The 27,867-nt window shown below is 44.6% G+C and overlaps 1 protein-coding gene across 4 annotated transcripts; it reads left to right on the top strand.

Moving 5' to 3' along the window:
* The first annotated feature begins 323 nt into the window (after positions 1-323).
* CD80 (CD80 molecule) lies at positions 324-27,867 on the top strand. 4 transcript variants are annotated; one of them, XM_043509899.1, is made up of 7 exons: positions 324-855; positions 1,817-1,923; positions 15,211-15,558; positions 19,022-19,300; positions 21,264-21,392; positions 22,864-23,008; positions 25,403-27,867. In XM_043509899.1, the coding sequence occupies exons 2-6, from the start codon at positions 1,827-1,829 to the stop codon at positions 22,989-22,991; spliced, it is 981 nt and encodes a 326-aa protein (XP_043365834.1). In that variant the 5' UTR covers positions 324-855; positions 1,817-1,826; the 3' UTR covers positions 22,992-23,008; positions 25,403-27,867. The 4 variants fall into 4 exon arrangements, with proteins under 4 accessions (XP_043365834.1, XP_038243982.1, XP_043365836.1 ...); XM_038388054.2 differs by having other exon boundaries at positions 351-855; positions 1,814-1,923; XM_043509901.1 differs by having other exon boundaries at positions 479-855; positions 15,226-15,558.

Below are 27,867 nucleotides of genomic sequence, written 5' to 3'. Positions count from 1 at the left end.
CTGAAACAATTTGGCAAAATCAACAGGCATTTGCTTGATGTTACTGAATTTGGGCTTTTTTTGCTGAAAAAAGGTTCATACAAAAATCTGCCCAGCCCTAGAGTTGTGTGCTCAGCACCTCACAGGATGGGTCTCTAAAACAGGCAAAATGCAGGGCAGTGTTTCAGGCACGGGAGGCTCATTGATGGGAGACCAGTGTACCAAGCATTCATGGAAGGGCATTGGGAGAGGCAGTGAAAGAATGTTTCAAAAGCAGGAGGAAGCAAAATGGCTGGTGCAAAGCGGAGGGGCAGATAAAAAGGAAGAGAACAGTAGGGTGGGAGGTCTGGGTGGTGCCAGTGGGTGGGAGAGGGAAGAGGGTTTGGGATTGGAGGTGGTGGGATGAGATTAAGCAGGGCCACTGATTACGAGGCAGTGTGAGCATTAACAATGTTTTGGTCCGATTGTAGACCATTATGAACTAATGTTTCCTCTCCTTTGTGGCTGCAGAGAAATGGACGCATGTGGCTGTATCGGGCTGTCGCTCTGTTGGAACCCTCAACGCAGCATGTCGAGTTGTCCCTGGGCCTCTGTAACAACCGTTTTCAAGCAGCGTGGGGACGTCAGGGTGGGGCGGGGTGGAGCATGCAGGGTCAGAAAGGTTTTGATTCTTAATCAGTACAAAAGGGGAAGTTGTGGGGGTGGCAACCCTTTTTGCTCGTATAAAGTTAAGCTCCACACACACACAGTCTGCTCTTTTGTTGTGCATGGCTGACTGAGAATGAGCTGCTTTGAGCTCTGTTACACAGAGGACGTGGCCAGCTAAGGACTACCCAGATCCCACAGCAAGAGGGAGAAGGAGCCCCTGGAATACAAGTGAGTGCTCTTGGTTTTTGCCTTGCTGCGGGTGACTCTGGGGGCCTCTACTGGAGTGGTTTGGCCCTTTGCTTTCCTCTGCTAGCAGTTCACTACTGTCGTTGAATGGCATGTTCTTGGTAATGTTGGGCTCTATGGGGTGCTGACAAGCAAGAATGTGTCATCTTTAAATTGGTCAGAAATCTGCCAGGCTGGAAAGCAAACCTCTGAATACCTTGAGTGGATGATTTTAAAAAGGAGGCTCTTATGAGTTGAGGCAGAATGGGACTTTGAGGACATTGACCCCCTCTTGCTGGGGCCGTGCCTCTTTAATAAACAGCTTTCTCTTGAGCTGCAAATCCAGCAGCTCTCCAGCACTGAATTTACTTCCCAAATGCTGAAAGGCCAAGGCAGCTGGGTGCAGTTTGGGGAAGTCCTGAGGCTATTCTAGGTTCCTGGCCAACTCCAGAACAACAGGGGGAGGTACAAAGGTCGTGTAAAGCCAGCCTCCTGATTTTATGCCAACCAGAGCCTTGGGGCACTGAGAATGGGGCTCAATGTGTTTTGTGTATAGAGCAAAGAATTTAGGAACTGGGACTTCTGGGCTGTATTGCCAAATCTGTCAGTGATGAGTGGCCAGGACCTTGGAAAAGTCACTTAACCGCACCTTCAGAATAACCCCCATAGCACCCAGAACTAACCCTTGAAAAGGCCATTAGACTTTCCCAAGCAAAGCAGATCACCCAGTCCAGAATGAAACTCATGGAGGGTGGACAGCGTGCTGACACTCAGGCTTCATTAACCAATGTTTGTAAAGTGCTATGGGATCCTGCTGGATGATCAACACTATAGACGTGCTACATGGTGTACCACTCGTCCAAAGAGTTAAGATTTCTGGTCAGTGCAAGGGTTCAGCTACTAACTCATCAATTCCTTCTTGTTTCACTCCTTTTCTTTTCTCTGTCTTTTTTTATCCGAGGAGTTCTGAGAAAATGGTGTGTGCGATTGGGGCTGAACTGATGTGGTCTGGACTGGCGCTAAAGAATTGGTTCTGGCAGGGGCTCTTTGTGCTTCACTTCACTAGTCTAGGTAAGTGGACAAGTTCAGTTCCATTTTGTATCCCAGGAGCTTTGTCTCCCTCGTTCCCCACACTAGGCCGATGAGGAGCATTGGGGCAGAAATTTGGGGGGCTGGAACTTCTGCTGCATGTTGTGGGGACAGAGAGAAGACTGCAGCCTCCAAGGTAGTGCCTTTCACTGTTGCTAAAATTTAGTAGAAATATCAGGGTGCTGGGGAGAGCCCGGGTGGCCTGTGGGGGTTAATACTCTACGCAAGAACTGGATTTCTGATCCTGGTCCCACTCCTCTGAACAGAGCCAACTATAACTTGTGTGACCTATGTGCCTATGTTGGACCCTACACTCCCCACACCCATGAGGTGCTGTCTAGAAGGGCATCCTCAATTCCATAGCCACGGCCCCATCGGAGTGGTGCCTGCAGGCCATAGCAGAGAGAGAATTCCCAAGACACCCTTGTCCGCTCTCTGTTTGGAAAGTGGCAGTTCTCCTCCTTCTTGGCTTCCTAGGCCAAGTGGGTCACTAAAGATTGCTGAGTCTCAATAGTGTGAGGGGTGAGGGTTCCCCACGGGCAGAGTGAGCACCAGAGACAGGCAGGAAGGGATGTGGGAAAGTGTCTGGTCTGAGGCTGGGGGCAGTCCATGCAAGTGCTACTTTTCATAGGGCCACACAAAGCTAAGAGCCAGCTGTGCTCCCAAGGATAGGCAGGGTGTTTGTGGGTGGATGGGTGTTCTCTCACTGCTCAGCAGTACCCTTTCCAGTCATTGAAGCACCAGCATTGACAGGCCCTAAAGGGAGCCCTGCTCTGTCTAGACTTCCCTTGACTGCAAGGATAGGGGCTGATTCAGAGCTTCTGTGACAGAAGAGCTTCTAAGCTCCCAAGAGATGCAGAAATGGAAAGAGGTCATTTCTCCTCTGGGAAATTTACAATAAACTGGTCATTGCAAAATCACACAATCAACAATTCCCCTAATGCAGGCTTAGATTACTGGTTTTGGGACTGAGTCATATATCCTGTCCCCTCGCCCTCTCCAAGAGTCTGCTGCAAGGCCCATTACATTCAATAGGCTTTTGAGATTAGTCCTCACAGCTGTGTGAAATGTTAACACCGGAACCTTAAAGCACATACAGTTCTCCTGAGCTTGGATCCCTTACAGATTCGAAGCATTAAGCTTGTTGACAGTTTCCATGTAGTTCATGACACTTTAGAGCAAACTGTGCTGAACTGTGGCTTTGCATAAAAGTTGTTCAAAATTCTGAGTTTTTCCTGGTAGTATTATGAAATGGGGGAAAACTTTGTCATTTTCACAGAGTTTTACTTTAAGATTGAGTTTGTTCAAACCTGAAACTCAAAGCAAAACTTAGGGAATTTCACATGGAATTAAACATGCAGTCCCCTGTAAAGCAAACCTCCACATTTTCAGGGCTCTTTTCTCTCTCCCAGTCTCCTAACCACATATATAAATATGTGTCATAAGCATAATACATGTATTTGTGAGTAATGCATCCATCCACACTCATGCTGTAATGCTATGCCACACTAAACCATCGTGTGTATGTGTATAAGTGTGTGTGTGTACGAGAAGGCCATATTACTGATGAGTAACGTGACATCTTCCCCCAAAATTATACTAAGCCCAGGATAGACAATACGCAGGTCTTCACCGCTGACAGGTTTAAGGTCTAATCAATAGAAACAGGAGCTTTATCCCATTAGAAAGCCAGGAACTGTCCTTTCCAAAGGAACAGTCCTTTTGTTTCTAATCCTGGTAGACTGCAAGATGCTCAATTTGAACACTATGACATTAACAAGCAGAGAAAAGCTTTGGAGATTTCTAAAATGTACTGTTTATAATTTTTTCTCCTCTCTGAGCCGTGGGACTCAGATAGTATCCAGGCACCTTGAAGTGTCTCAAGTTGGATACCCAAAATCAGTGACTATTTTTGAGCCTTAAACGCCTTTGCAAAATAGAAGTTTTGATACATACCCTACTTTGTGATGTATGGACTAAGGGCTAAATGACAGCAGGTAGATACCATAGAAGAACCTGCGGTAGTCATTATTTTACTATGACATGGAACAAAATTGTTTTAAGCCTGTGATGTAAAATTCAGGACCCTTTTAGAGGTTAACTAAAGCTGCATCATGTTTAGGAAACAGAACATTGTATAATAAAACCTAAACCAGCATCACCCCCTGAATACATATGTTTATTGCCCCTTGAGGTGAATAAAATGACCTTCAGTGGACAATAATTCCTGAAGCTATTTTCTTCAACCTGTGGCACAATATTTACTGTATCAACTATAGCCCTTAGTTTGTGTGTGTGTATGTATTATATATACATACACACACACACACACACACACACACACACACACACACACAAGGGCTATAGTGGATACAATGTGTGTGTGTGTATATATATATATATGACATATATATATATGCACACACACAGACACAGTCACTGTTAGTGATTGCTATAGATAGCGTAACCTCAGGGCTTTCGTTCTAACTCTATCTTTCCAAATGCTCATAACTTTCTGAACATTTCTCCTTTGCGGCTGGTGTTTTTCATGCGTGGGTCCCAGTTCTCAGGTCCCAACATGCTGCACTCAGCACAGGACCTGGGATAGGGCAGAGAAGGGATGCAAAGGTGGCTTCAAGCCATCTTTGTGCTTCCCCAATTCCCCAGGGCTTCTGAGATCACTTCAAGTCCTAGTGTAACATAGAGTAGCCTTAGAGCTATTCTAAGTTATGCTGGCTCGTAGCAGCCCCTTAGGATGGGTCTACACTGCAGCTGGGCACTAGCCACCCAAGCCTCCACTGGTGCAGCAACATCCACACTGCTATTTTTAGCACACTAACTCGAGCCAAGGTAGCCTGAGTCTGTCAGTTCAGGCTGGGAGGCTCGCTTTGTGCTGCAGTGTGGACGTACCCTTAGGAACTCTTATACTGGCCAACGGTTGCCGGATCTCATTGTGCTCTTGGCCTACCCCAGGAGTTGGTGAAGACCAGAAGGAGGTGACGTAGACTGAATGGAGCCATCCTTAGGCCAGGTGGCTATTCTCACTTGCTGGGAGAAGCTCCTCCTACCCCTTTAATATGGTTATGCAGCCTCTTTGCCTGCCCGGAGTGGTGCCAAGGATCAGGATCCAGTTCCTGGGCTCTGGCCAGAGGTGAATTTTTTTGGAAAGTTTTGAGGAAAATCCCTGCAACATTTTTGAGTTATTGGAAGGTGGGGAAATACACTTCCTTCAGCAATGAAAGAAAATGTTTGCTCACCAACAACTCAAAAGAGCTGGGAATCCCCTAACGCATGTGACAATAGCCAGCGCAGGGAGGAGATGGTTTCTGTTGGGCGTGGCAGGAGAGATTAAAAATCAAAAAGAGTAGCATGCTTAGTGGCATCAGCAAAGTTTTCATCAGCTGCTAATAACTCTCTGTCCATTTGTGGCCAGTTTCTGTGCAATTCCCAATAGGACTAGGGGCTGTACCAGGGGCAGACTGCAATGAGGAAATTGAAGCAGCCACAGCCCAAGAGGTCAAGCCATGCAAATTCAGTTTCTTTCTTTTTGCTGCTGCTGCCCCTGTCTCTTTTGCTTTTTTGGATGACCTGCTGCCTCCTCAGAACCCAAAGATGGAGAAACAATTTATTCAGCCAAAAATATCTGCAGCAAAAGTTAGAATTGACTCCTTCCAACCTTGCACCCCAAGCTGCCCAGAAATGTAAAGGGCGAGCTAGAAAGTCTAGTAGGGACCATAGTTTATGGATGCTTTCTTTCCTTTCCCCTCTCTTTGTTCTATTTTCTTTCCATAAAAGTAAAAACCCCCAAAGAAATGTACTACATTCAAACTTTGTATTAAGTTGCATATTCAAATGTTCACATCAGGCGCTGTCAGAGTTACTCTGAAGACCTTAGCTCACCTACATTTACCCAGTTAGACTCCTCTATATAAATCCAAACAGATCCAGTGTGCACATGTGTGAATTCATATTACTCTGAGGCCACTAACTTTTGCTGACTCCTCAGCATTTACATTTGTTGTGTTATTGTTGTATTGAATTTATGTAGAGGTGTTTTGCATTTAATGACATGCGGTCTTTGTCTGAGCTGTGCATTCAGTAGGTGTATTTTTATATGTGCTGTGCCTTTAGCCAGGTGAGTGACATTGGTAAACGCCCTCAGGAAGGCTGAAGGCTCTAAAATTCAGTGTTGTACGAAAGAGGCCAGTTGCTGTTTTTAAATGGATCAGAGCTCTAATCTAGCTGTAACAACTCGATTCCCTCCAAGGACTGGATCACTGGGAGATTCAGAAGGTCATTCGAGAATATGCAAATGGTTCCAAATGCGGAACTGCCATGGACTGTGCTTCTGCTTTTCTCTCTTACCTTTTCAAATATCACTTCAGTTCATTGGTCCCAGGGGACTCCCTGACTGAAAATGAAAGTGCTGACTGACTGCTGGCTGGGCAGTGACTAATGATGACATCTTCCTACATACAGGACACAGTACATTTCACTTTCATCTGATTCTGCAGTATTATAACATTGGATAATAGAAATTAAAGGTGGGAAAGATAATCTAGTCAAACCCTGCCACTGCAACTTGCAAACTTGTTCTATGTAGAGCATGTGACCGCCTGTCTACCTTTGACTGTTCTAAGACGTGTTCATCACTTTCGTTGGGAAACTATTCCAGTCTAAAGAGATCTTGCTGTTAGAAAGTGCTTGCAATTGAACATAGATGTTCCTCTCATGGACTCATACTTTTAGCTTTTTTCCCCTTGGGACTGCCCTCTACAATTTCTCTCCATCCTTGATCTTTATACCTTTCAGATAGTTATAGAATGCAATTGTATTCTCCTTTAATTATCACTTAGCCAGTTAGATTAAATATATATATTTTATAAAATATTTCCTCAACCTCACATTTTGGATTATTGCCAAGATTCCCACCTCAGTGCCCTAGTGGATACATGCCCATTAGAGCAGAGGGCTTCGAGTAAGGACTCTGGGTTTCTATTCCCTGCCCTATCACCAATTTGTGCATTTTCAGGAAAGTCACTTAAACCAAAAGTGTTCACTAATTTGGGGTACCCAATCTGAGGCATGTAGTGCTTGATTTTCACAGGTGTTGGGCACTTACAGTATCTATTCACATCAGATGTGGGATGGGTATCTGAAAACTTGAGGCACCCAAAATTAGTAGACACTTTTGAAAATTTGGGCCTTAACCTTTGTGCCTCAGTTTCTCTCGTTATAAAGTGGGGATAATACTCACTGGGGGGGTTTTGTGACGGACGAGCTTTGAGAACCTCCTCAGTTGGAAGGTGCTACAGAATGGCAAAGTATTCTACTAGAAAGTACTATTCAGAACTGGGTTCCAACCAGGGATAGATGAATCTTGAAAAAGCTTAACAAATTCATCCCAATCTCTGTGCTCTACACATCCCCCGAGAATGGTCTTGCACAACTTCTACTTCTGGTCCTGCCCCAAACCAGCAAGCGCAAGAATGCTGAGGAAATGTCGGCGGGGGGGGGAGGAAGAGGGAGTTGTGTTAAAGGAACCGCCATTTTTCTAACTTCAGAGAAGATCCAGGTTTGGATTTGAATTCTGAGTGAATGTTCAACTCAGTCCTTTCTTATCCTAACTTGGTTTGTCTGCTCCTAAGGCTGGAAGAGGGTTTCAATGGGGCTTTCACTTCCTCTCCCCTTGCTTCCCACAACAAAAACCCCTCTCCTTCCATCCTATACCCCAGCTCTGCTGATATGCATTACAGAAAACCACCCTCCCCCCTGCCCAGCACACATATTCCATTTGTCTCAGAATAACCCGAGGGGGAGGGGGCACAATAAAAGTCAAGGCAAATAGACCTTTAAAAAAATCATTCATCCAGTCTGAATGTCTTCACTTGGATCCCAGCAGCTAAGAAAGCGGAATCCATCAGAGTTTTGTCCCTCACAGCTCCTTGTTTGGATGTAACATATTGGCTAGTGGCAATACAATCTTGCTACCATGAGTTGTGATCTTTCTTATCTTGTAAACTAGGTAGAGTTGGGACTTGAATTACCCCAATGGGTGGCTTGCACAGGGAAGTGGAGTTCAGAAGACAGTGTTCATGTGCCCCCATTATGGTAATGCTGATGTGGGGGATGTCACTGTGTTGCTAGAGATGGTGCCAAGGTGACACCCTCTTGACTACGTGGTTATTAAAGCTTCCCTGGCACATCTTAGGAGTTACTAATTAAAGATCAAGGCACTTCTAATGCTGAATTGTTTTTCTTATCAGCAAAGTTACTGTCACATCAGCGACTCAGTAAAAATGCCCCCTTCTTACTCAGTGTATCTGCTCCCTGGCTGCAAGTCTTTGGGCTGTGTCTGCTCACTGTAGTGACACAAACAAGTTTAGGCAAAATGGGGATGACTGTAGTCCAATTCTTGCTGAGTAAGAATTACAACAATGGACAGCATGCTGATTAGCACCCCATGTGCTCTGCTTTGAACTGCCTGCGACAGGCTTGGGTTAAATTGGGTGGGAGGGAAGTTGTGGTGCTGGATATGCTTTGATCATCAGTAACGTAGTTAACAATGTTGATATTGAGGTTGATATTACCATCATTAGGCTTCAGAGCTAACTTGCCACTGAGATGAATAGGGGTAATACACACTTCCCAGATCTATGACTTCATGCTGTTTTGCAGGCTCAGCATTGGTGTATCGCTTTACACATGGTTCATGTTTTCCAGGCTTTCTTCATAATCATAAGGGCTAGAGGCCTCTTTTAAACCAAAAAAAAAATAAAATAAAAACAAAAATGTTAAAATGGTGTTAAGATTGAGAGTATGTATCAGTACCTTAAGGATAAAAGAAATTGTAGAGATGTTGTAATTGTCTTCAGACAATTAAATCCAGGCAACTGAGGGTCAAGGTTATGCTTAAAAGAAATACAAACATAAGGCATAACACACAGTTTGCGGCTTCTAACCCACCTTAACTCTGCCTTATAGAGATGACATGACACAGCTATGTGATTACGTTAAAGGCATTAAGGAGATGTTCAAGTATTTTAGGGACAAAAAGAATCCTAACAATGATATGGTCCTTTACTAGATGGAAGTGGTAGAATTGTCAGTGACAATTCAGAAAAGGCAGAAGTGTTCAATGAAAAAGCTAGACGATGTAGTGATGTGATGGTGGTGTTGATGATGAAATATTTTCCATTCCACTAGTATCTCTGGAGATGTTAAACAGGAGCTACTAAAGTTAGACATTTTAAAATCAGCAGGTCCAAATATTTTCATTCAAGAGTTTTAAAAGAGTTGCAGAGGAGCACTCTAGACTGTTATTGCTGATTGTCAATAAGTCTTGGAACAGTGGTGAACTTCTAGAGGATTTAAAGAAAGCTAATTAGTGCCACTATTTAAAAAGAATAAATGGAATGGCCTGGGTAATCACAGGCCTGTCAGCCTGACATCAGTCCTGGGAAAAATAGTGGAATGTCTGATATGGGACGTGATTAGTAAAGAATTAAAGTAGGGTAATATAATTAATGCTAATCAACATAGTTTTTGGAAAATAGATCTTGTCAAACACAATGGATAATTTTTTTAATGAGACTAGAAGTTTGGTTGATAAAGGTAATAGTGTTGATGTACTATACTTACAGTTCTGTAAGGTATTTGTCTTGATACCACATGGCATTAAGAAACTAGAACCAAACAAAATCAACATTGGCACGCTTTAAATGGATTAAAACTGGCTAACCAATTGATCTAAAAATGTAACTGTACACAGGAAATCATCATCAAGTGGATGAGTTTTTAGTGGGGTTCCATAGGGATCTGTTCTTGTCCCTGTACTATTTAACATTTTTATCAATGACCTGGAAGAAAGCATAAAACATCAATGATAAAATTTGCAGATGACACAAGGATTGTGGAAGTGGTAAATAATGAAGAGGACAGGTTACTGATACAGATTAGTCTGGGTCACTTGGTAAACTGGGTGAAAGTAAACTATGTGTTTTAATATGGTCAAGTGTACAGTTATACCTCTAGGAACAAAGAATATAGGCCATACTTACAGGCTGGAGCCCTCTATTCTGGGAAGCAGTGACTCTGAAAAGGATTTGGGGGTCATGGTTGATAATCAGCTGAACATGAGCTACCAGTGCAATGCTGTGGCCAAAAGGGCTAATGAAAGCCTTGGAATTCCAGGGGAATATTGAGAAGGAGTAGAGAGGTCATTTTAGCTCTATATTTGGAATTGGTGAGACTGCTACTCGAATACCGCATCCAGTTCTGGTGCCCACAATTCAGGAAGGACGTTGAGATCAATTGGAGAAAGTTTGGAGATGAGCCCCGAGAATGATTAGATTGGAAAACATGTCCTACAGTGATATTCAGTTACCTCAATCTGTTTATCTGAACAAAGAGACGGTTAAGGTGACTTGATCATAGTCTACAAACATCTGTGTCCGGTATGGAAATTTGATAATAAAGGACACTTCTAGTAGACAAAAGTTGTAAGAAGATTCAGTGGCTGGAAGTAGACAAATTCAGACTAGAAACAAAGCGTGCATTTTTTTTTTTATAACAGTGAGAGTAATTAACCATTGGAACAATTTACCAAGGGTCAAGGTGGATTCCCCACCATCGCCAATTTTTAAATCAAGATTGTATATTTTTCTAAAGATGTGCTTTCATTCAAACAGGAATTAAATCAGGGAAGTTCTGTGTCCTGTGCTATACAGGAGGTCAGACTAGATGATCATGGTCCCTTCTGGCCTTAGAATCCATGAATTTGCATGTACAGTCCCAGCCTAGAGGAAATTCAGTTTTAAAAACAAATTTGATTTCTTTCATACCTTTCCCTCCTCCTCATAGAATCAGTACAGAGTAGAATTAAGGTTGCTTTGGGCACAGTTGACACACACTGAAAACCTATAAGGAAATGGGACTGAATACAACTCCTGGTGAAATAAAAACCTATCTATTTTTTAAAAAGCTACTCTATTTCTGTCTTCCTTCTCCCCACCACATCTGTGGTAAGAAGATATCCTGGCCCACCAAGGAGTACCTGGTCACTAAGAGCTGGATTTACAGCGGCTTTGCATTGTCAGAGCGTGCAGCACAAAGCTGCTGAAGCATACTGGTGAACCGGACCCTTAATTTGCAATTGACTCATTGGTGTGCAGGGCTCTGTTACTGATTCCAGCACTTGGGAAGGGGTTCAGGGAGAGCCCATTGCTGAGTCCAGTATCTCTGTGCTCCTGCCTCATTTTCCCAGTACAGCACTGCCTCTGTGCACAGTAGAACCGAAATAGAAGTGCCATAGGAATCCTGTCAAGTACTCATGCCCAAGCTAATGTGCAGCCACCTACTATACAGCTACATAATCTTTAAAGCGTACTACCAGTTGGGCCAAATCTACCGAAGACTACTCTCAGCACATGTGCCCAGGCTTCCTCATACCACTGAGGCATTACAACCAACAGAATTGTTGCATGCAAATTAGCTTCAGAGGAAGGATGATGATTTGTTGAGCTACCTCTGATGTCATACCAGCCCCACTTATGAGTTACCTGAGCTGTTGACAGGAGCCTGTCCTTAGCAAATATACTCATAACAATTAGAGACAACAGTAATTCATCTTAAATACAACCACATTGCCTGAAATATAGCCTATGCCCAATATGAACTATATGGAAATTTTAAAATATCTGTTATCCCATTGCTAAGATCATTTGGGACAGGAAAATAATGAAGCAGGTGCAAATTTCTTTAAAGACCTACTTAATTCATTTTAATTTATAACCCAATTATTGAAATTATTTGTAAATTCTTGGAAAAATCACTTTGTATTTAAGGAGTAAGTACTAGAATTTTGGGGAGAATGTGCCATAGTTTTCCTACAAAATGAAGAGGTTGAATCCCTGCTTTAAGTTAAAAACAAAGCTTAACCTTAACAGTGGAGTAGCAACCAGCAGATGCATAATGCAAATTGAAATTCTGGAATCAAGATGCAGAAACCAGGGGAAAGCAATGGTTCATTGAGACATCTTTAGCTAGCCCAATCTGATCCCTGATTACTAAATTTGGAAGGATTAGATTTTGTTTTGTATATGTCGTAAATGTCTATTTCGCCATACACACTTAAACCGCTGAAAAAATATTCCAAAGATGATAACTGAAATTTACAGATAGGCAAAAGTAAGAAAAATGGTACTTGAGAAATCCAGTGATTTAGATTTTGAGTTAGACTCATTACAAATGCATTAGCAAATGAAAAGTAAAAAACAGGGTATGACTTGTTGATTTAAGGATATATGTATTGTGTATTTTGATATCTGATGTTGACAGTTTGTGTTTTAATGGTTATAAAGCTTTAATTTTTTGAACCTCAGTATCTGCTGTCATTAAATAATTTCCTGACCCCGCAACTGTTAAAAAAATACATAAAAAGAAAAAATAAATGCTTAAAACCCATAATTTTGCACAATGGAGAAACTTTAAATTGAAAAAAAAATTAAAATGCTTAAAAATAACCATTGATATTATCCACTGAAATTATATATATAAATTCTGCCACCCTTATTGCTAACGCTTCCTTATTGCCTTGTTATGCTCAGAGCACCTTTCCTGATCAGCACTCTACTCCTTCTGCCTGACCCATGCAGAGATCTAATCATAACAGTGTCTCTGATCAAGTAGGTAGTAGAGTGGGAATCACCAAGCAAATGGAGCTGGAGTTCCTGTGTCCTTTGTAGGAAGCAAATAAAGAAATGCATGCGTCTTGCTTTTTTCTGTGGGAGGAGTGAGAGCACTGAAATTCCTTCCTCTATCCCTGACTCCTTCATCCATGGGGTCACAATGAAGTATCCATTCTGGGAACAGAGAGCAAGAACCAAGAGGATTTCATTGGCGGGTTGGGAAGAGAGGGGAATTTTTGTCTAGATGATTCATTAAAATATTTTTTCCATAGTGGATGCCTTCTACAGACTGTGGTTATGGGGAACATTAGGTACATAAATCTGGACTGGCTTCAGTTTTCATGTTTGCTTTGCAATTCACCTTTAAAGTAAACTCATATGAACTGGGGACTTTTGTGGAGCTGCATGACTCTCCCTGGACTGTGGTTGCTTCAGGCTTAAAGTGTTCGGGTTGCAGTTTCATGGGTGCAGTGCCTTTTAAGGGTGGATGTGACATCAGCAGGAGTTTCCAGCCTCTGCATATGTACTGCCAAGGAGGTTTTTGTTCTCCTTTTGGTTGCAGAGGAGACTCTTGGTGGCAAATGTGGAGAACCTCATGCGACTCATGATGCGATGTCTCATTGACATTTACAGGTACGCCCACTCTTCTCTATAATAAAAAAAAGCAAAAAACCCAGCTCCATTGGGTGGTGATATCAGGCCAAAATCCCAAAGTTTCAATTGCTGTTATCGGAAGTCTAGCAATGATAGTAACTGAGCTGGAAGAAGAAACAAGCAGGAAGAAGACAGACACACTCAAAGAGGAGGAGCAACAAGACATGCAGCTTAAGGTGGGCTGCGTTACACAGAGTAGCACACCTGATTGATAAAAATGAGCTCTCCTTGGGATCTGTCACTAGTGAGGGGGCAATGAAGTGCCTGAGTCAAAGAAGAGCTCCCCAATTAAATGAAAAACACAATTTTGTATTTGCTGGATCTGGCATTTTTCTGTACATTTCCTACTGATTTACCATAAGGCAGGTGGGTGGAGCAGGGGCATATGCTCTGGCAATGGATTCCCTGTGCATTTCATGCTGGAATCATGAAATCTCATGTTTTTGGTTTGGTTTGGTGTCTGAATTCTGAACTCTAGTTAATTGCAGGCACGCCTCCTGCAAATCAGGGAGCACCAGGGCAGGCTAAGATTTTTTTCTTTATCTAGCACCTTCCAGGGAGGATCTCAGAGAGCTTTACAAGCAATGAGTTAACCCTTTAGGGTTGGTAAGTATCGTTATCCCCACTTTGGGAAACTTGGCCACAGAGAGGTTAAGTGACTTGCCCAAAGCTACTCGGCAACTTATGGCAGAGGTCCGAATAGAACTGCCCACATTTTGATTGAACCACAAGATCATTCTTTCTCTCCAGACACTGCTCTGTCATCACTCTGGGCCAATCAGTCCTCAGCTAGCCTCTGCTCTGCTATCACGGGTCCTCTCAAGCCTTCCAGCTTGCCATCGCCTCTGATGTCCTACCTCCACTGTGTGGTCAGATGGAGTGGGGGGAAGCTACTGTAGTGCTGCATTTCAGGACTAAGCATGGGAGCAGAGTGCAAAGGGGATACTGCAAAGCAGGGGAACCACTGCAGGACAGGGCTGGGTTGTTTCCATACTGATCTTTTCTTTTTCCCCCTTCATAAGTGTGCTGGCCTATTGTCACAAGGATGCTCATGAGCACCAAGCTGTGACATTGGTTTGTTATCATAGGGGATGCTCATGAGCAGTGAGCTGCCAGTTTTGGTTTAGTGAGGCTCCTCATAAGCACCAGGGTATGTATCCAGATTTGTTGTAGGGATGCTGATGAACTATAGGCTGTGTGTCTTGGTTTGTTATTGTAGAGATGCTTGTGAATGTTGGGCTATGATGCTGGCTTGTTGTTGTAGGGTTGCTCATGCTTGCTGGCATGTTGGGTTGGTTCTCCCTCCCTTCCCTTTACAAAAAAGATGCATTGCTGCATTTGCTTGGGGTTGGGGAAACACACAGGAAAATGACAGGGATTTTGCAAACAAACAGCTCTAGGAAGAGAGAGAAGAGGAGATGTTTTGGTCCCTAACAGCTTTGACAACATACATCATCCCTTTAATGACAATAGTGATGATTACTTACTCTGAGTTTTGAAAGTTGTGACCTATCCTGCTTTCCATGCAGATGCTGCTGCTCTATTCATTTTTGCTAATTTACAGGTTTAGCAACCATTTTTTATTACTTAGATCTAGGGTGACCAGATAGCAACTGTGAAAAAACGGGACAGGGGGTGGGGGGTAATAGGCACCTATATAAGAAAAAGTCCCTAAAAATGGGACTGACCCTTTAAAAACGGGACATCTGGTCACCCTACTTAAATCCATACATGAGATTGGAGCATCACAAGAATACATCACCGAGACAGATTCCTTCCAGGAGAATATTTCAGAGTAAACTGGACAATGGAAAGCTGGGGCATGTCAGTGGGAGTAGACTGAGTTGTGATCAAGGGTGATGAAGTTGTATGCAGAATGGGCATTACGGATATATGACTGTCTCATGACATATGTTGTTATTTCCAGTTTGTTTCCCTGCAGTCTTTGCACAGGAAAAGATGCACAAAGCCAAAGTGGGAGACAGCATCCTCCTGCCCTGCTGCCATGAACTACCCAACTCAAACTACCTGATTAATTATCGCGTTTACTGGCAAACAAAAAGCTCAGACGTAGTGATGGCTTACTCAGAAGGGAAGCTGGTCATGACCAATGCGATGTATATGAACCGGACCAAGATGGACCCAAAGACCCTCACAATGTCAATCTTCCCAGTGAAACTATCAGACGACAACAAATATGAATGCATAGTTCAAGAGCTAGAGAATGGAGCTTACAAGCGCGCATGTGATGTGACTGTGGTTTTGGTGGTTGTAGGTAAGTGGTGTGACCCAAATCATCAGAAGCCTTTAATTAATACACAAAGACCAAGGGGTTAAGATGGATGACTAGATGCATCATTGACTGTGGCAACAGAACAGATAGGCCATAGCATACTTGAGAAGTGTAAGCATGGCTAGACTCACCATTAGGATTCTAATTCCAATAGGATTACCTGCCGTCCCCCTTCTTTAGCTCTGTCCTCCTACATGGCAGTCCACTCTCAGGCCAGATTTACACTTTATGCACCCCTAGGCACAGCATCTTCAGTGCCCCCCCACCTACTGACTCCCCACTGCCCAGCGCCCCCTGCACACACCCCCTCCACAACTGCCCAGTGCCCCACATAGACCCCCCACTGCCCAGCGCCCCAACACACATAGACTTCCTGCACCCGCCATGACCTAGCACTCCTCACCTCCCCACCGCCCAGAGCCCCCCCACAAACCCTCCTACAGATCCACTCTCCTGTGCCCTGGCCACACTCACTGGTCCCGCTGGGAGGTGACTGTGTCCACCAGGCTGAGCTGGCAGCACAACCAGGGCCAGTCGGGGATTGCTCTGGCCCCTCAGGAGAGCTGTGATCAGCCAGGCTGGAGCAGGAGTGGGGCCTGCCCACTTGGGCCCTCTGCATTGCATTCCTGAAGCCTTCCCCTGCCACCAGGGGATGCTTTGCCTTCCCCGCTGGTAGGAACTCTCCAGCACGGCTGCTTGGCGCCATCTCCCCCTCTGCCGGTCCCCCCCCCCCCCGCCAGGACTGGAGTGGCAAACTGAATTTTTTTTAGCACACAACTGGGCCATCCGCAGATGTGTGCTAATTGGGCTGTATGCAGCCCACGGGCTGCCAGTTGAGAATCACTGGCATACGTTTTAACTTTTAACTCATTTTTAACTTTTAGGCACCCCTAGAATGCCGATGTCCCCTAGGCATGTGCCTACCATGCCTAATTGGAAATCTGGTCCTGTCCATACTACTTCAAGCATTGAAAGCAGGTCTCCCCTCCCTCCCTGCGTTCCCTTGCCTGCTAGTAGTCTCTTTGGCATGGAGTTTATTCTGGGAGCTACTCCAGAAAGTGCCATCAATGGTCTGTGTTCTGAGCTATTTGGCCCCATGCTGCTTTCTAGAGTGAGGCACAGAGAAGTCAGGTCTCTCTAGTAGGGCAGGAGGAAGTGTTCCCTGCAAGGGAAGGCATGGTATGGTGGGAACACTGCTTTCTGGCCAGGCCCCACCTCTCAGTAGCCATAGACCCTTCCTGGTTTTGCCCCATCACTCTTGGAGAGCCCCACAGCATTCTAGGGGACTGGCCAGTGCTCTAGGGATGAGACGCTTCCGTGCCCTAAGGGTTAAATGAGCCTTAGCTCAGCTCTGTGCTTAAATGGCACCTGGTTGAAAGGGGTTCCAGACCCAGCCAATAAAAGTTCTACAATTCGAGCTGTCGTTGAGGTGTGCGCATGTCAGCCCCACATGGGGGGGGAACCCCCTCTGGTTGGCTACTTTGCCACCCGCTGGGGTATAAGCAGCCAATCAGAGCTAATGCAGGGACCAAGCAAAGCTCTTCCTCTGCCCCGCCTTCCCCCCATCCCAGGACTCTATTCTTCCAGGAGGGGAGTGGGGAGCGGGGAGCAGGAAGAGCCCAGCAGCTCAGGATGGCCCTGCTCCTTCTCCCCATCCCTCCTGTGAGCAATGGGGACAGGCTGGTGCCTGTGGTATATCCTTTGCCCGCAACACCAGCATGGGAAGGGGGACAGGGGATGCCACTGCAGCCACTCTTGGCCTGGGGAGTGAAGAGGGGAGTGAAGAACCCCAGGAGCTGTAGGAAGAGCAGACATGAAGCTGGGAAAAGGCAGAATTGATGGGGAACTGGGGGGGGGGGGTTAGAACAGATGTGGGAGCAGAATTAATGGGGCGGGTGGGGGACACAGGCAGATGTTGATGATGTCACTTTCATTTCTGTAGAAAATGATCTTTCCCCTCGTGCACACTTTTTCAGACCAATGTAAGCACTGCCCCAGAGAAATGGTTTAGTGGAGGAACAGGAGTGCTGTTGCTCAAAACGAATCTGAACCTTTGGTGGAAGTTAGAAGAAATTCTATTCGCATCATCATTTTCCATTTGCACGGCTGCCTCTGCGGTAGTTGGTTTCAACTGAGAGTAGAGACAATGATTTCTTTTTGACCCGTATGACAGCAGAAAGTCCCAGAGATCTTGCAGGGAAGCCTCTATCTAGGCCCATGAATAAGCATTGGAATCTTCCACATTTTGAATGTGCATCTCTCCTGAGGTTTTCCCATCACTAGTCCTCAGCCTGCCTTGCAGCAGCATGTATATAACGCCCCCTGGTGTGCAGGAACCCCTGAAGGAACTGTTTCCCTATCAGCAAGTGAGAACTGAGGTGAAAAAAGAGATTTGTGCAGTTTCTTGTCTCCTATATTTCCAGAACACTCCACTCCCCCTCTTGTGGGGTGCATCTCCTGTGGAGAAGAATATTCCTAGGGCTGACAAATCACTAGGACAACAGTGACTGAAAGTTGTTACCATGTGATGACTGTTCAATGCTCCTGTGTGAAATGAACTAGTGGTTTCAGTCCAGTTTCTGGTTTAGAAGTGACTGTCTCTAAAACAATCCTTTGTGCTAACTAAGGCAGTGGGGCCCAGTGGATGGGGTGCTGGGATAGAACTGAGAAGGCCTGGGATCTTTCTCTTTCTGCCACTGATCTGCTGTGTGACCTTTGGAAAATCACTTCATCCCTCCGTGCCTCAGTTTCCTCTTCCATGCTTTGATTCTTGTCTACTTAGGTTGCAAGCTCTTTGGGACAAGGACTGTCTCTTACTATGCATCTGTACAGTGCCCAGCATGATTTCAGTTGGTGGGTGGGGGATCCCTAGACATGACCGTAATACAAATCATTAATTAATTGGCTCCCTTGCTGGATGACTCAGAAGAGAGGCCAATGTATGAATATTCCATAGAGATTCAACTCCCTTTGCACAATCTAGAGATGGAGCCTCTTATGCAGGGTTGAAGTACATTGGTGGGGAAAATGGGGACATTTGCACTCCAATGCAAGAAATATTTTTATTTTGCCCTTCTCACACCGTGTGTTATCTTTTCTACACATTTGTGCAATAGACTATTAATAACCACAAACCCTATATTTCTATAGCACTTTTAGTTAAGAAGGACACCTTACAAATGACCGTATGTCTAGAGAGACCGCACGCCACCACTGAATGTGGCAGCTGGTGAAACAGTGCACTGCAATACTAGAAAATAGTTTAGGACAAGAAGTGAAGGTGAATACCAGAATTCCCTATCCACCTGGAACTTTAGAAGGAATTTGAAGGCACTAGAATGCAAAGTGCCATGGGCTCTTTAATGACAAGGGGTCAGGAAGCCTGCAATTTTGTGCCTCATCTGACAAAATGGTAATTAAATCTCTCTCACTACCTTTGCTCCAGCTGACTTCAGCAAGCCGGTCATATCAGCGGATGTACCCAAAGATGCTTGTGGCTCAACTGAGGTGATGGTGAACTGTTCTTCTCATGGGGGCTTTCCAGAGCCCAGAGTCTCCGGGATCCTCAATAATATGTCTGTGGATTGGCAAACCAAGCCACCTGGCTCAGAAAACAGTCTCTATAATGTCACCGCCAAATTGCAGCTCAATCTGACTGAAGACATTTTCCTCACGTGTACCATTGAGTATGATGACTTCAAAGTGTCCTCTAACTACTCTCTGAGTAAGTTTCTGCCAATTGTACGCAGTGTGTAATGAACTTGTGGAACTCGCTGAGGTACATAGCTCAGAAAGAAGGGTGCATTTACTCATGTCAGAATAGTGTCCACAGTTACACTAACATAAAACTTGCAAGCCCTCTCATTCCTGTCTCAAGGTCTGTTACTGGCTGCAATAATCAGGAAGAAATTCCATCTTCCCACACTCAGTAGTATTCCTAACGTATGTATGTAGTAATGTGCCATGACTGTATACAGTGCAGTGCAAAATAGAGAATCATACAATAAATAGGCCTGTGCCAGGAAAGGGGCAAGTGATAACAGACAGGGAGGGTGATGAAAGGCAGTACACTGAATGTGAGGTAACTGTTACAGTCTAAATGCTTCACAGTACAAAGGAGCTTGCAAGAAGATGCTTAAAGCCAGAGATTTAAAATAATGTTCTTTTATTAAAAACAACATTTAAAACATGTTTCTATGCCCAATGTTCTGACTGCATGGATCCAGGCATTTCCAAGGGAAGCTAAGGAGAGATACTGCTGCCCTTACCCATGGTAAATAGTGCCTTTTTCATCTTAGTCCTGCTGAACTCTGTGGGACCTGTGAAGGTACCATTCAGCTTGAGCGAGGAGCTCAGAACCTGGCCCTCAGAGAATATTGCTAATAGCCGGACATAATGTCTAAATTCCCAGGAGGAAACAAGTATGAAGAAAAGGGCTCAACAGTATACTGCGTGGAATAGAAGAGAAGGAAGAAAAATCCCAGCAAAATAATGATAATAAAAAAATAGCTTGAGGTAATGACTGATTCTTTGAAGGCAGGGAGGGGAAACAACAGTGACAACAACAAAAAACACCTTTTGATTTTTAAAGTCGGTGGCCACTTTCACTTCAGTTTGTTGGGAACAGTCCTTAAAGCAACAAATGCTTGGGAGTCCCAGCTCCGGGCTAGCAGGGCTCACACGTGCAGCTGACAAGATTATGGGGAAAATAAAGCCAATGTCCAGGAAACTGAATTCTGCTTAATTTAGCCCAATCTTAGAATCATAGTCATTAGCGAGAGTAAAGCCCTATGAGATGAAGCATACATTTAGACCATCTTCCTGCCAATGCAGGAAAGCTCCTTACTGTAGAAGTGGTAGTATGTGTCTAGTCTTTTAAATGTTCTAAATGACAGGTCTTCCACCATCTGATGAGAATGGCAAGAGCATCTGAATCCATTGAAATAAAATTCCAGACCTTGACTTTCTTTGCCCCCTATCATAGATCAAATATGCCTTTTGCATTCATAAGTCTCTTTTATGTATCAACTTGGAGGTATACATACTGCCCTGGCTTAGATGTAAATGTACCTGAAACAAGAGAACCTGAGTAGTGCCTCTATGACTGGAAGTTTAATGCAGACTGTTCCTTAAAGGGAAAGAGCTTTGTTACTTCCCCACATAAACACCCATGGCCAACAGAGGCTTCTCAGGGCAGGCAGTGTCTGCTCTGTTAATCAGATAGGTTATGATCCTTAGTTCCTACTGTGTATTACCTCTGAGTGCACCTTTTTATGTCAAATTTGCCTATCTGCTTTTAGATATTCCCAGCCTTGCAGAACTCATGTAAAACACAGTTCATCCATGCCCAATTCTGGAAGAAAATCCAGCACTTAAAACTACACAGATATCATAAAAACCTTAAACCCAGAAAAATACTCTTGGGGAATGGGAGGCTTCCTCACAGCTTGAGTTCTAGCTTTGTCACTTTTGTGTACCAGGGAGCATACCCTGCCTGGAACTCCATACAGTTCAGAGACTATAAGGAGTGGCTGGATAATATATTGCAAATAAGCATGTTACTGGCAAAAATAGCATTACTTGGCATTAGAATTTGGACAGAACAGGATTCTCATACCCACTCTTGTATGAAAGTGGCACTATGGTGAAAGGCCCTTCAGTTATATTTATCAATCCTTTCTTCTCAGAAAAACTAAAGGAATGTTCTCCTTCTCCAAGACTTCTGCCCCAGGGGGTCATTATTGCCTCAAGTTTGGTTCTCATCTGCATCTTCCTTGTGGCCATTGCCTTGCTTTTAAAATATTTCTGGTGTCATGGTAAGTACAGTTCCTTTAATGAGAGTCACATTCATGGGCTGCTTTCTGATGCCTCATAGGAAACTTGGTAAAATGTACTATTTGGAAACATTTCTGTTGATAGACTTGGGAGGGAAGTGCAGAATATCCAATGCTTTATTTGTACTAATTGTAACTGCCAATGTCACAGAGTATAGATTCATTTCAGGGCTTTCCTAAAGGTTGGCAGCTATGTGGGTCCAGGGTTTTGGTTTGATCCATTATAGGCAGGGAGCAACTGAGCCACTAGGGTTGGGATCAGAAATTGTGCAAAGTTGAATGATGTTTAGATCTAGGCCAATTTGGTTCAGACCTGTTTTTATGTACTGAAGCATATAAAGGGAGAAGGGAGATGCGAAGTGCTTCAGGCCAGGGCTCCTCCAGGGAAAAAATGCTGCTTCCCCCTGCAGCTGGCCCTCAGAGCTCAGCAAATGCTTCAGAAGTGCAATGTTATGGTGGAAACCTGGACCGGGAGCTGGTTCAGTTTCTTAGCTTAAAAGCTTTGCTTCAAGGAGCTTAAGCGAGAGCTAGGGTGGAAATAAGCAGCAAAAGGAAGGAGAGGGGAGGATTGGGCTGGACTGGGTGGTTGAGGATTTTAGTTGTGTGTTTGTGGTAGTGTTCACAATTTGCCAGGCACTCTCCAGACATCTGAGAAGAGACCTCCCTGCCCTGAGGAGCTCACGATCCTACCCAGCCTGGGCAACCTTTGCACCTAGCTATATGTTAACAGTGCATGATCTCTAACCCTGTTCTGGAAAATGGGCTTAGGAAAAAAAGGATGTGGGGAAAGATAGCAAAATATTTTTCCTCCACTTTCTTTAATCCACTTAACAGAATGGGCCAAATTCAGAGGTAACTTAAATGACAGCATCAGATTTATGCTGAGACGTTGGTGTGATCCTGATTTAGTGTGACATGCCAAGGGGACACTGATTGGACTCTAGGAGGAAAACCAACTAATAGGGTGTAAAACTATGGGGAATCTTGCTCCTGCTACACTCTTAAAAGAAGCTGTGTTACTAAGACCCCACCTTTCTGCCTACTTGCTGTGTAACTGAGGCTCATTTATGGGCCTGTAACTTACAATAAATGGTGTGTATGTCCTCTGAATTTGTCTCAGGGTATGTAGGGTTTTTGGGGTTTTTTTGCATGTCCTGAAGTCCTAGTTCTGCACCAATGGGATTTGGTGTATATCTGTGACATCACCTAAAAGGCCCAAACCAGCCAATGAGAATATGGTTATAGACAATCACTCTAACATGCTGAAGGGAACAATCCTGCCAAGTGAATGATGGCACTAGAATGAAGAACTCTTCTCCATCTGATTTCCTTGATTATACTCTGATATTCCACTTGAAGGGATCAAAATGTGGCTGAAGGAAGCATTTGGATCCAGTACTGTTGAGTGCACTGGAATTCTGAGCACTTAAGAGGGATTGTCTTCTTTCCATAGGCTGCGAACAACTGCGGTGCTCTCACTCCCCTGTCCCTCAAGATCCAGGAGTGGGAACTGAAATAAAAGGGGTTGTAAGAGATGACATTCCCTCCCCTGAAGCAACCTTGGAAGAAGTAACTTTCTGATTAGACCATATTTACAGGTAACTTTCTCCCCCGTTGGTTGATGGCAAAATAGATGCTCATATGCTATGCGCTGGTAACGTTATCACACAAATTGTTCTGTTGTTTTCTGGGGTCAAGGCTGTAGGGCTTTGTGGCTACTCACATTTGGATAGATGACATGATCTTCTGGAGCAAAAGTGTCTCCCAGCTGGATAACTGCTGAGATTTTGTTTATATTTAAAGTGAACGTAGTAATGGTGAAAGATGCCAGGAGTCTTCAGTTTCTCTAGGTCTCTTGATCCTTCTCGCAATATAATGGGCACTGCATTAGTGTAAGTTCCCCTCCTGCCACCCCTCCAATTTGCCCCAGCTCCATAGTTTACACCAGCAAGGGAGAAAGAGGAGCTCTTGAGAAATCCAGCTCTTGGTTGCTCTGCAGACCAGGAGGCTGGTTATTGTCTTAGATGTGGGTTTGTTCATTTCATAAACAGGCCAACAAACAACTCTCAAGGCCAATGTCTTTCAGTCGCTACTAAATTGAATCCAATTTGACCTGTTCACCAGCCATCAACCTCTCACCAGTCTGATGTGCTACCCTGGCCCCTTTGCAACTATTTCTGGTGAACTGCACATCGACCATGTGCCTCTCCTGCTATGTATAATAGCCACAAGGATGATGAGGGGAAGGCTGAAGGAGCAGTGGCCAGAGGTGTTGAGAGAGGGCACAACTGTGAGTGAATAACTCAATTTTTCATAATCTGCTCCTAAGGTCTATCTACACAGCCGCCAGCAGTGAGCTTCCCAGCCCAGGTCAACAGACTCAGGCTCCAGGGGTTCACACAACCACGCTGGAACTAGCTGTGCAGACTGCCCACTGTCCCACCCCAGACTTCAGACCCCGAGCTGCAACATCTACCTGGCTATTTTTAGCATGGTTGCATGAACCCTGCAAGCCTGAGTCTGTTGACCTAAATGCTCGTCCATCTCTGAGGCACTTCCCTCCAAACCCTCCTCTTCAGCAGCTTGAGGAGAGTTTTCTCCCTCTCAGGATTCCCAATGTGAGCAGTGAGGTGGGCGGCAGGGTGTGAGGTATCAAACAGCTTCATTGGGAGCCCCAGAAGGAGGAGATGGCTTGAAAATGCTGTTTATTTTTGATAGATCAAGTGAAAGATGCTGGGGAGGTTTCTGGGGAATGGTCAACATGGAAATGGGGGTGTTAGAAAAGGGAAGCACAAGTGGGTCACTGTCCTGTAATTACAGAGTGAGGAAAAACTCTGGTTACACTTCTACAATGACTTTGGCAGGGGGGAACCCCTTTCCTTACTTCTGATACATGACTTGATTTACAGCTGACTCTTCCTCTTGAGGACCCAGGCTGATAAACAGGAATCAAAGCAAAGGAAAAAAGAAATGCTATTGAGTAAGGCCCAGAATTAAAGATCTTTGAGATGATGCTTCCGAATGCCTGAGGGTTGGGGTTGGAATTGGAACTGCTCAACTGTGTCTTAAGCCCTGTTCTCCTAACAAAGGTTTTCCTTTAGGTGAGGGGAAGGAACGGGAGGAGAGTGGATCTGAGCAATAAGAGCTAATAATTATTAATAAATAATTATTTGGGGGGAAATGTCCTGGGTTCTCTCTCTGCTGTCCCAGTGGCCAGTGTGTGCAGCAGGTGACAGGTGTGAAGTCCTAGGGGGTCATGCTTGTTTGTTTTTCTGTTCTGAGAATGGATGGGCTCAGAACTTGACATGCTGTGAGAATGAAGGAAGGGGAAATCATCATAGTTAGTTTTTCTCATTTCCAAACCCAGCCACCCACTCTCACTGTCCTACGGGGAAGGCCCCATCTGGAACAGATACTAAATCTTGGTTTGCAAGTAGTCGGAGGGAGTTTATCAGCACAGATTCTATGGTAGGAGTTTCCCTACTGAATAAATTCATTCCACTGCATTCCTCTTTCTCAAAACCTCCTGGCTTTTCTGTAAATGTTTGGTTGTTCCCAGTCCTGATGCTTGAAATAGCTGCTGTCTAGTGGGCAGACCTGGAGATCAGGTGTCAGAACTGCTGAGATCTGTTGCTGATCTTGGGACAGTCCCTTACACTAAAATGCAGAGTTTATCTAAGTACCAACCATAGCCCATTGTAAGTCAGATAGTCTGGTTTGCTGCTGATTCATTCTTACTGCCCAAAGTAAACCCTATCCCCAGACAACCTGCAGACTTTCACAAGGACCAAAGACTGGCCCAGATTCCAAAGTGTGGTGCCCTAGTGATGCATGGCTTGCAGTGCCTGTCCTCACCCGGGCAAAGCACCCCATCTGCTACTGCTTTTTAGATTAGATGCTGTCATGAAGTCTGCAGATGGTTCTGTTGTCTCTGACAGTCATTTTCGTGGATGTTTTAGGATTAAAAAAATCTAACCTTTCTGTCCCCTCAGATCTTGTATCCTGTGTGCCCTGCACTGCAGTCCCTATTGTCCTCCATGGCCAAGGCTTATTCCATAGACTGTTTGGCTCTTCCAGAAGAGGATGACGGAGCAGGCAGGAAATCTGCTCAAGCGGACTGGGAAGATGGTGTTTTGTGAATAAACACCATCACCACAGAAGCGTTCGGACAGTAACACACCAGAGCCCTGTGTCTGCAATGCCACCTCAAAGGAAGCTCCATTTTCCTGATTAGCTGCAAGAAGAAATATTGCCAGCATCCTGATGCTCCAGGACACCACCTGCCTCCTCAGAGTTTGGGATGTTTGGCTTTGACACTGCCACTAAGGCAAGGGTGGCCTGTGGTGCTTTACAAGGTAGCCCATCTTTAGTAAGGAGGGGCTGGCCCTTGGGAGATGACAGGTCCCAATGTGCAGTCTTGAGCCAAGCACAGACTGCACCACCTTTTTAGAGCTGAGGGCAGCTGTAATCTGTTCCATTCTGTGTATGGTCCTTGGGCTTGGACATGTTGCCAGTACAGTTCTCGGAGTAGAGTTTGGATTAAGAATGTATTTGAGGACCTGACAATCACAGATGTCTCCTGTCTTGGGCCCCTTCTCCAGTAAGGATGCAAGGTTCAGCCACTCCTTAAGGAAGAACTGAACAGAGACGGGGAAATACGTCTTATGCTTATTTCAGCAGCCATAACATTTAGTGTAGTCTGGCATGACATTAATATACTGACACCCTGGCCATTTGCTAACTAATGTGTGTACAGCTATCTGCCTCATTTGCAGCCCTAATGCTAGTACTCGTGACCTGTTGTCCCAAAAACCTCTCCACCTAGTGAATCAAAGATACAGCTCTGCTAGTTCACCCCAGAGAGGAAGCTGATGTGCCAAAGCTCATCTGCACATTCCAGCCAACTAACAGCATGCAGACACCCCACTGGTACTTTTTATATGTATTTCCCCTGGTCAACCTTCATATGTGGTCAGATTGCTCAGCAGCTTACTTACATGAATGTAACATGAAATAGAAAATTTGTGTCTAGCTCCAAAAACACAGGTCTTCTCCTCTCAAGGGTGTGTGGGGATGTGTGACGACAACACCCTTGTTACCACTGCTTCTCCACAAGGCTTGAGAGGGGCTGAGTCTTTAGTTTCTTGCAGGAAACTTGGCAGTATGGGACTACCCTGGCCAAGGATGCTGCTGTTCAGTCTATGGCTGCTGTTCTCAGAGTCTGTCCCCTGTATCCATTCAGAAGCTGAAGCATGGAAGAGCCCAGCTTGGGCTCTAGCATTGGATAGGACCTATCCAGATCTTGCCTGAATGGTTTTATTGCCTACTGTGTAGGAAAGAGTGATTTCTCATTTTGAGGGGAAAACCAAAACCCAACAGGCTGCTTGCACAATGGGATTTACTAACATAACTCCGCCCCAGTTTGCTTATCATATTCTATTCTACCCCTTCTGCTTTGTCTTTAAAGCTAACTGGTTATAGGCTCTGTGAGTTACAGCTTCATCCAGCCTGTTCTGCAGCCATTGTTCGGGGGGAAACCAGTAACCGCATAGCAGCAGTACAGAGTGGATATTCACTGTGGAGACTGGTTGTGCATCACAGCGTTCTCATTGGTCACTTTTCTGACGTTGCTGCAACCATGCTCTGACCCCCACCAATGAGTGCCCGGCTGGGAGGCAGCACTGGGACACCCCAATCCTACACTTGGGAAACCAAGCCAATAAAGGCAGCTTAGGGAAGCTCAGGCTCTGGGTGAGACGCCTGTGCAAGTTAGGATGGTGGTGGGAATGGTGTCACATTTTTCTTTTCTTTTCATTCCTACTACCCAGCAACCAGTCTGTACCCTTGCTACTGCCAGCTTTAACTACTGCATTCTCCTACTGGGCCACGGTCCACTATGCCACTCTGTACTTACTTGCCCATTCTCAGCTTTGTGCCTTCTTTCATACTGCTCTGTAACTTCCCCCTCTCCTCCGAAGACTCCTAGAAATGCATCTGTACCACAATGCTTTCCTGTTCAAAATAAAAACAAAACCAAAAAGCACCAGGCTTACTCCCAACCCTCTTCCTCCAGCTGTTCCATACTTAATATGCGATCCTGACTGAAGCCTGTAAGCTCTCTGGGGCAGGTTTTTTCTTTTGAGCATATGCTTTTGTAAATCACCAGATACCCTTACGACATTGTAAATAATTCCTTCTAGCTGAGCTAAGGGATTTCACACTGACAGAAATACAGGAAATGTAGGGTTTGATTTTTCCCACACCATAAAACATGTTTTATGTTTTCTACTGTCTCACAGTGTTTTCAGTGAAATGCACATGGTTTCCATGAGACCTTTCAGCTTATTTAATGTCTGAACCAATGTAACAGGTGAACTGCTTTCAGTTTAACATCTTCATTTTGGCTAAGATATTCTATGGGGTTCCCCCCCTTAATTGTATTAAAAGGTAAACTCTG

This window comes from Dermochelys coriacea, chromosome 1 (genome assembly GCF_009764565.3).
Source record: "Dermochelys coriacea isolate rDerCor1 chromosome 1, rDerCor1.pri.v4, whole genome shotgun sequence".
Taxonomy (NCBI): domain Eukaryota; kingdom Metazoa; phylum Chordata; order Testudines; family Dermochelyidae; genus Dermochelys; species Dermochelys coriacea.
This window is presented reverse-complemented; position numbering and strand designations above follow the sequence as displayed.

Coding starts and splice junctions, on each gene's coding strand:
- CD80 (XM_043509899.1), top strand. CDS start 1,827: ATGGTGTGTGCGATTGGGGCTGAACTGATGTGGTCTGGACTGGCGCTA. Junction 15,559..19,021: donor TGTGGTTTTGGTGGTTGTAG/GTAAGTGGTGTG, acceptor CCTTTGCTCCAG/CTGACTTCAGCAAGCCGGTC. Junction 21,393..22,863: donor AAAATATTTCTGGTGTCATG/GTAAGTACAGTT, acceptor TTCTTTCCATAG/GCTGCGAACAACTGCGGTGC.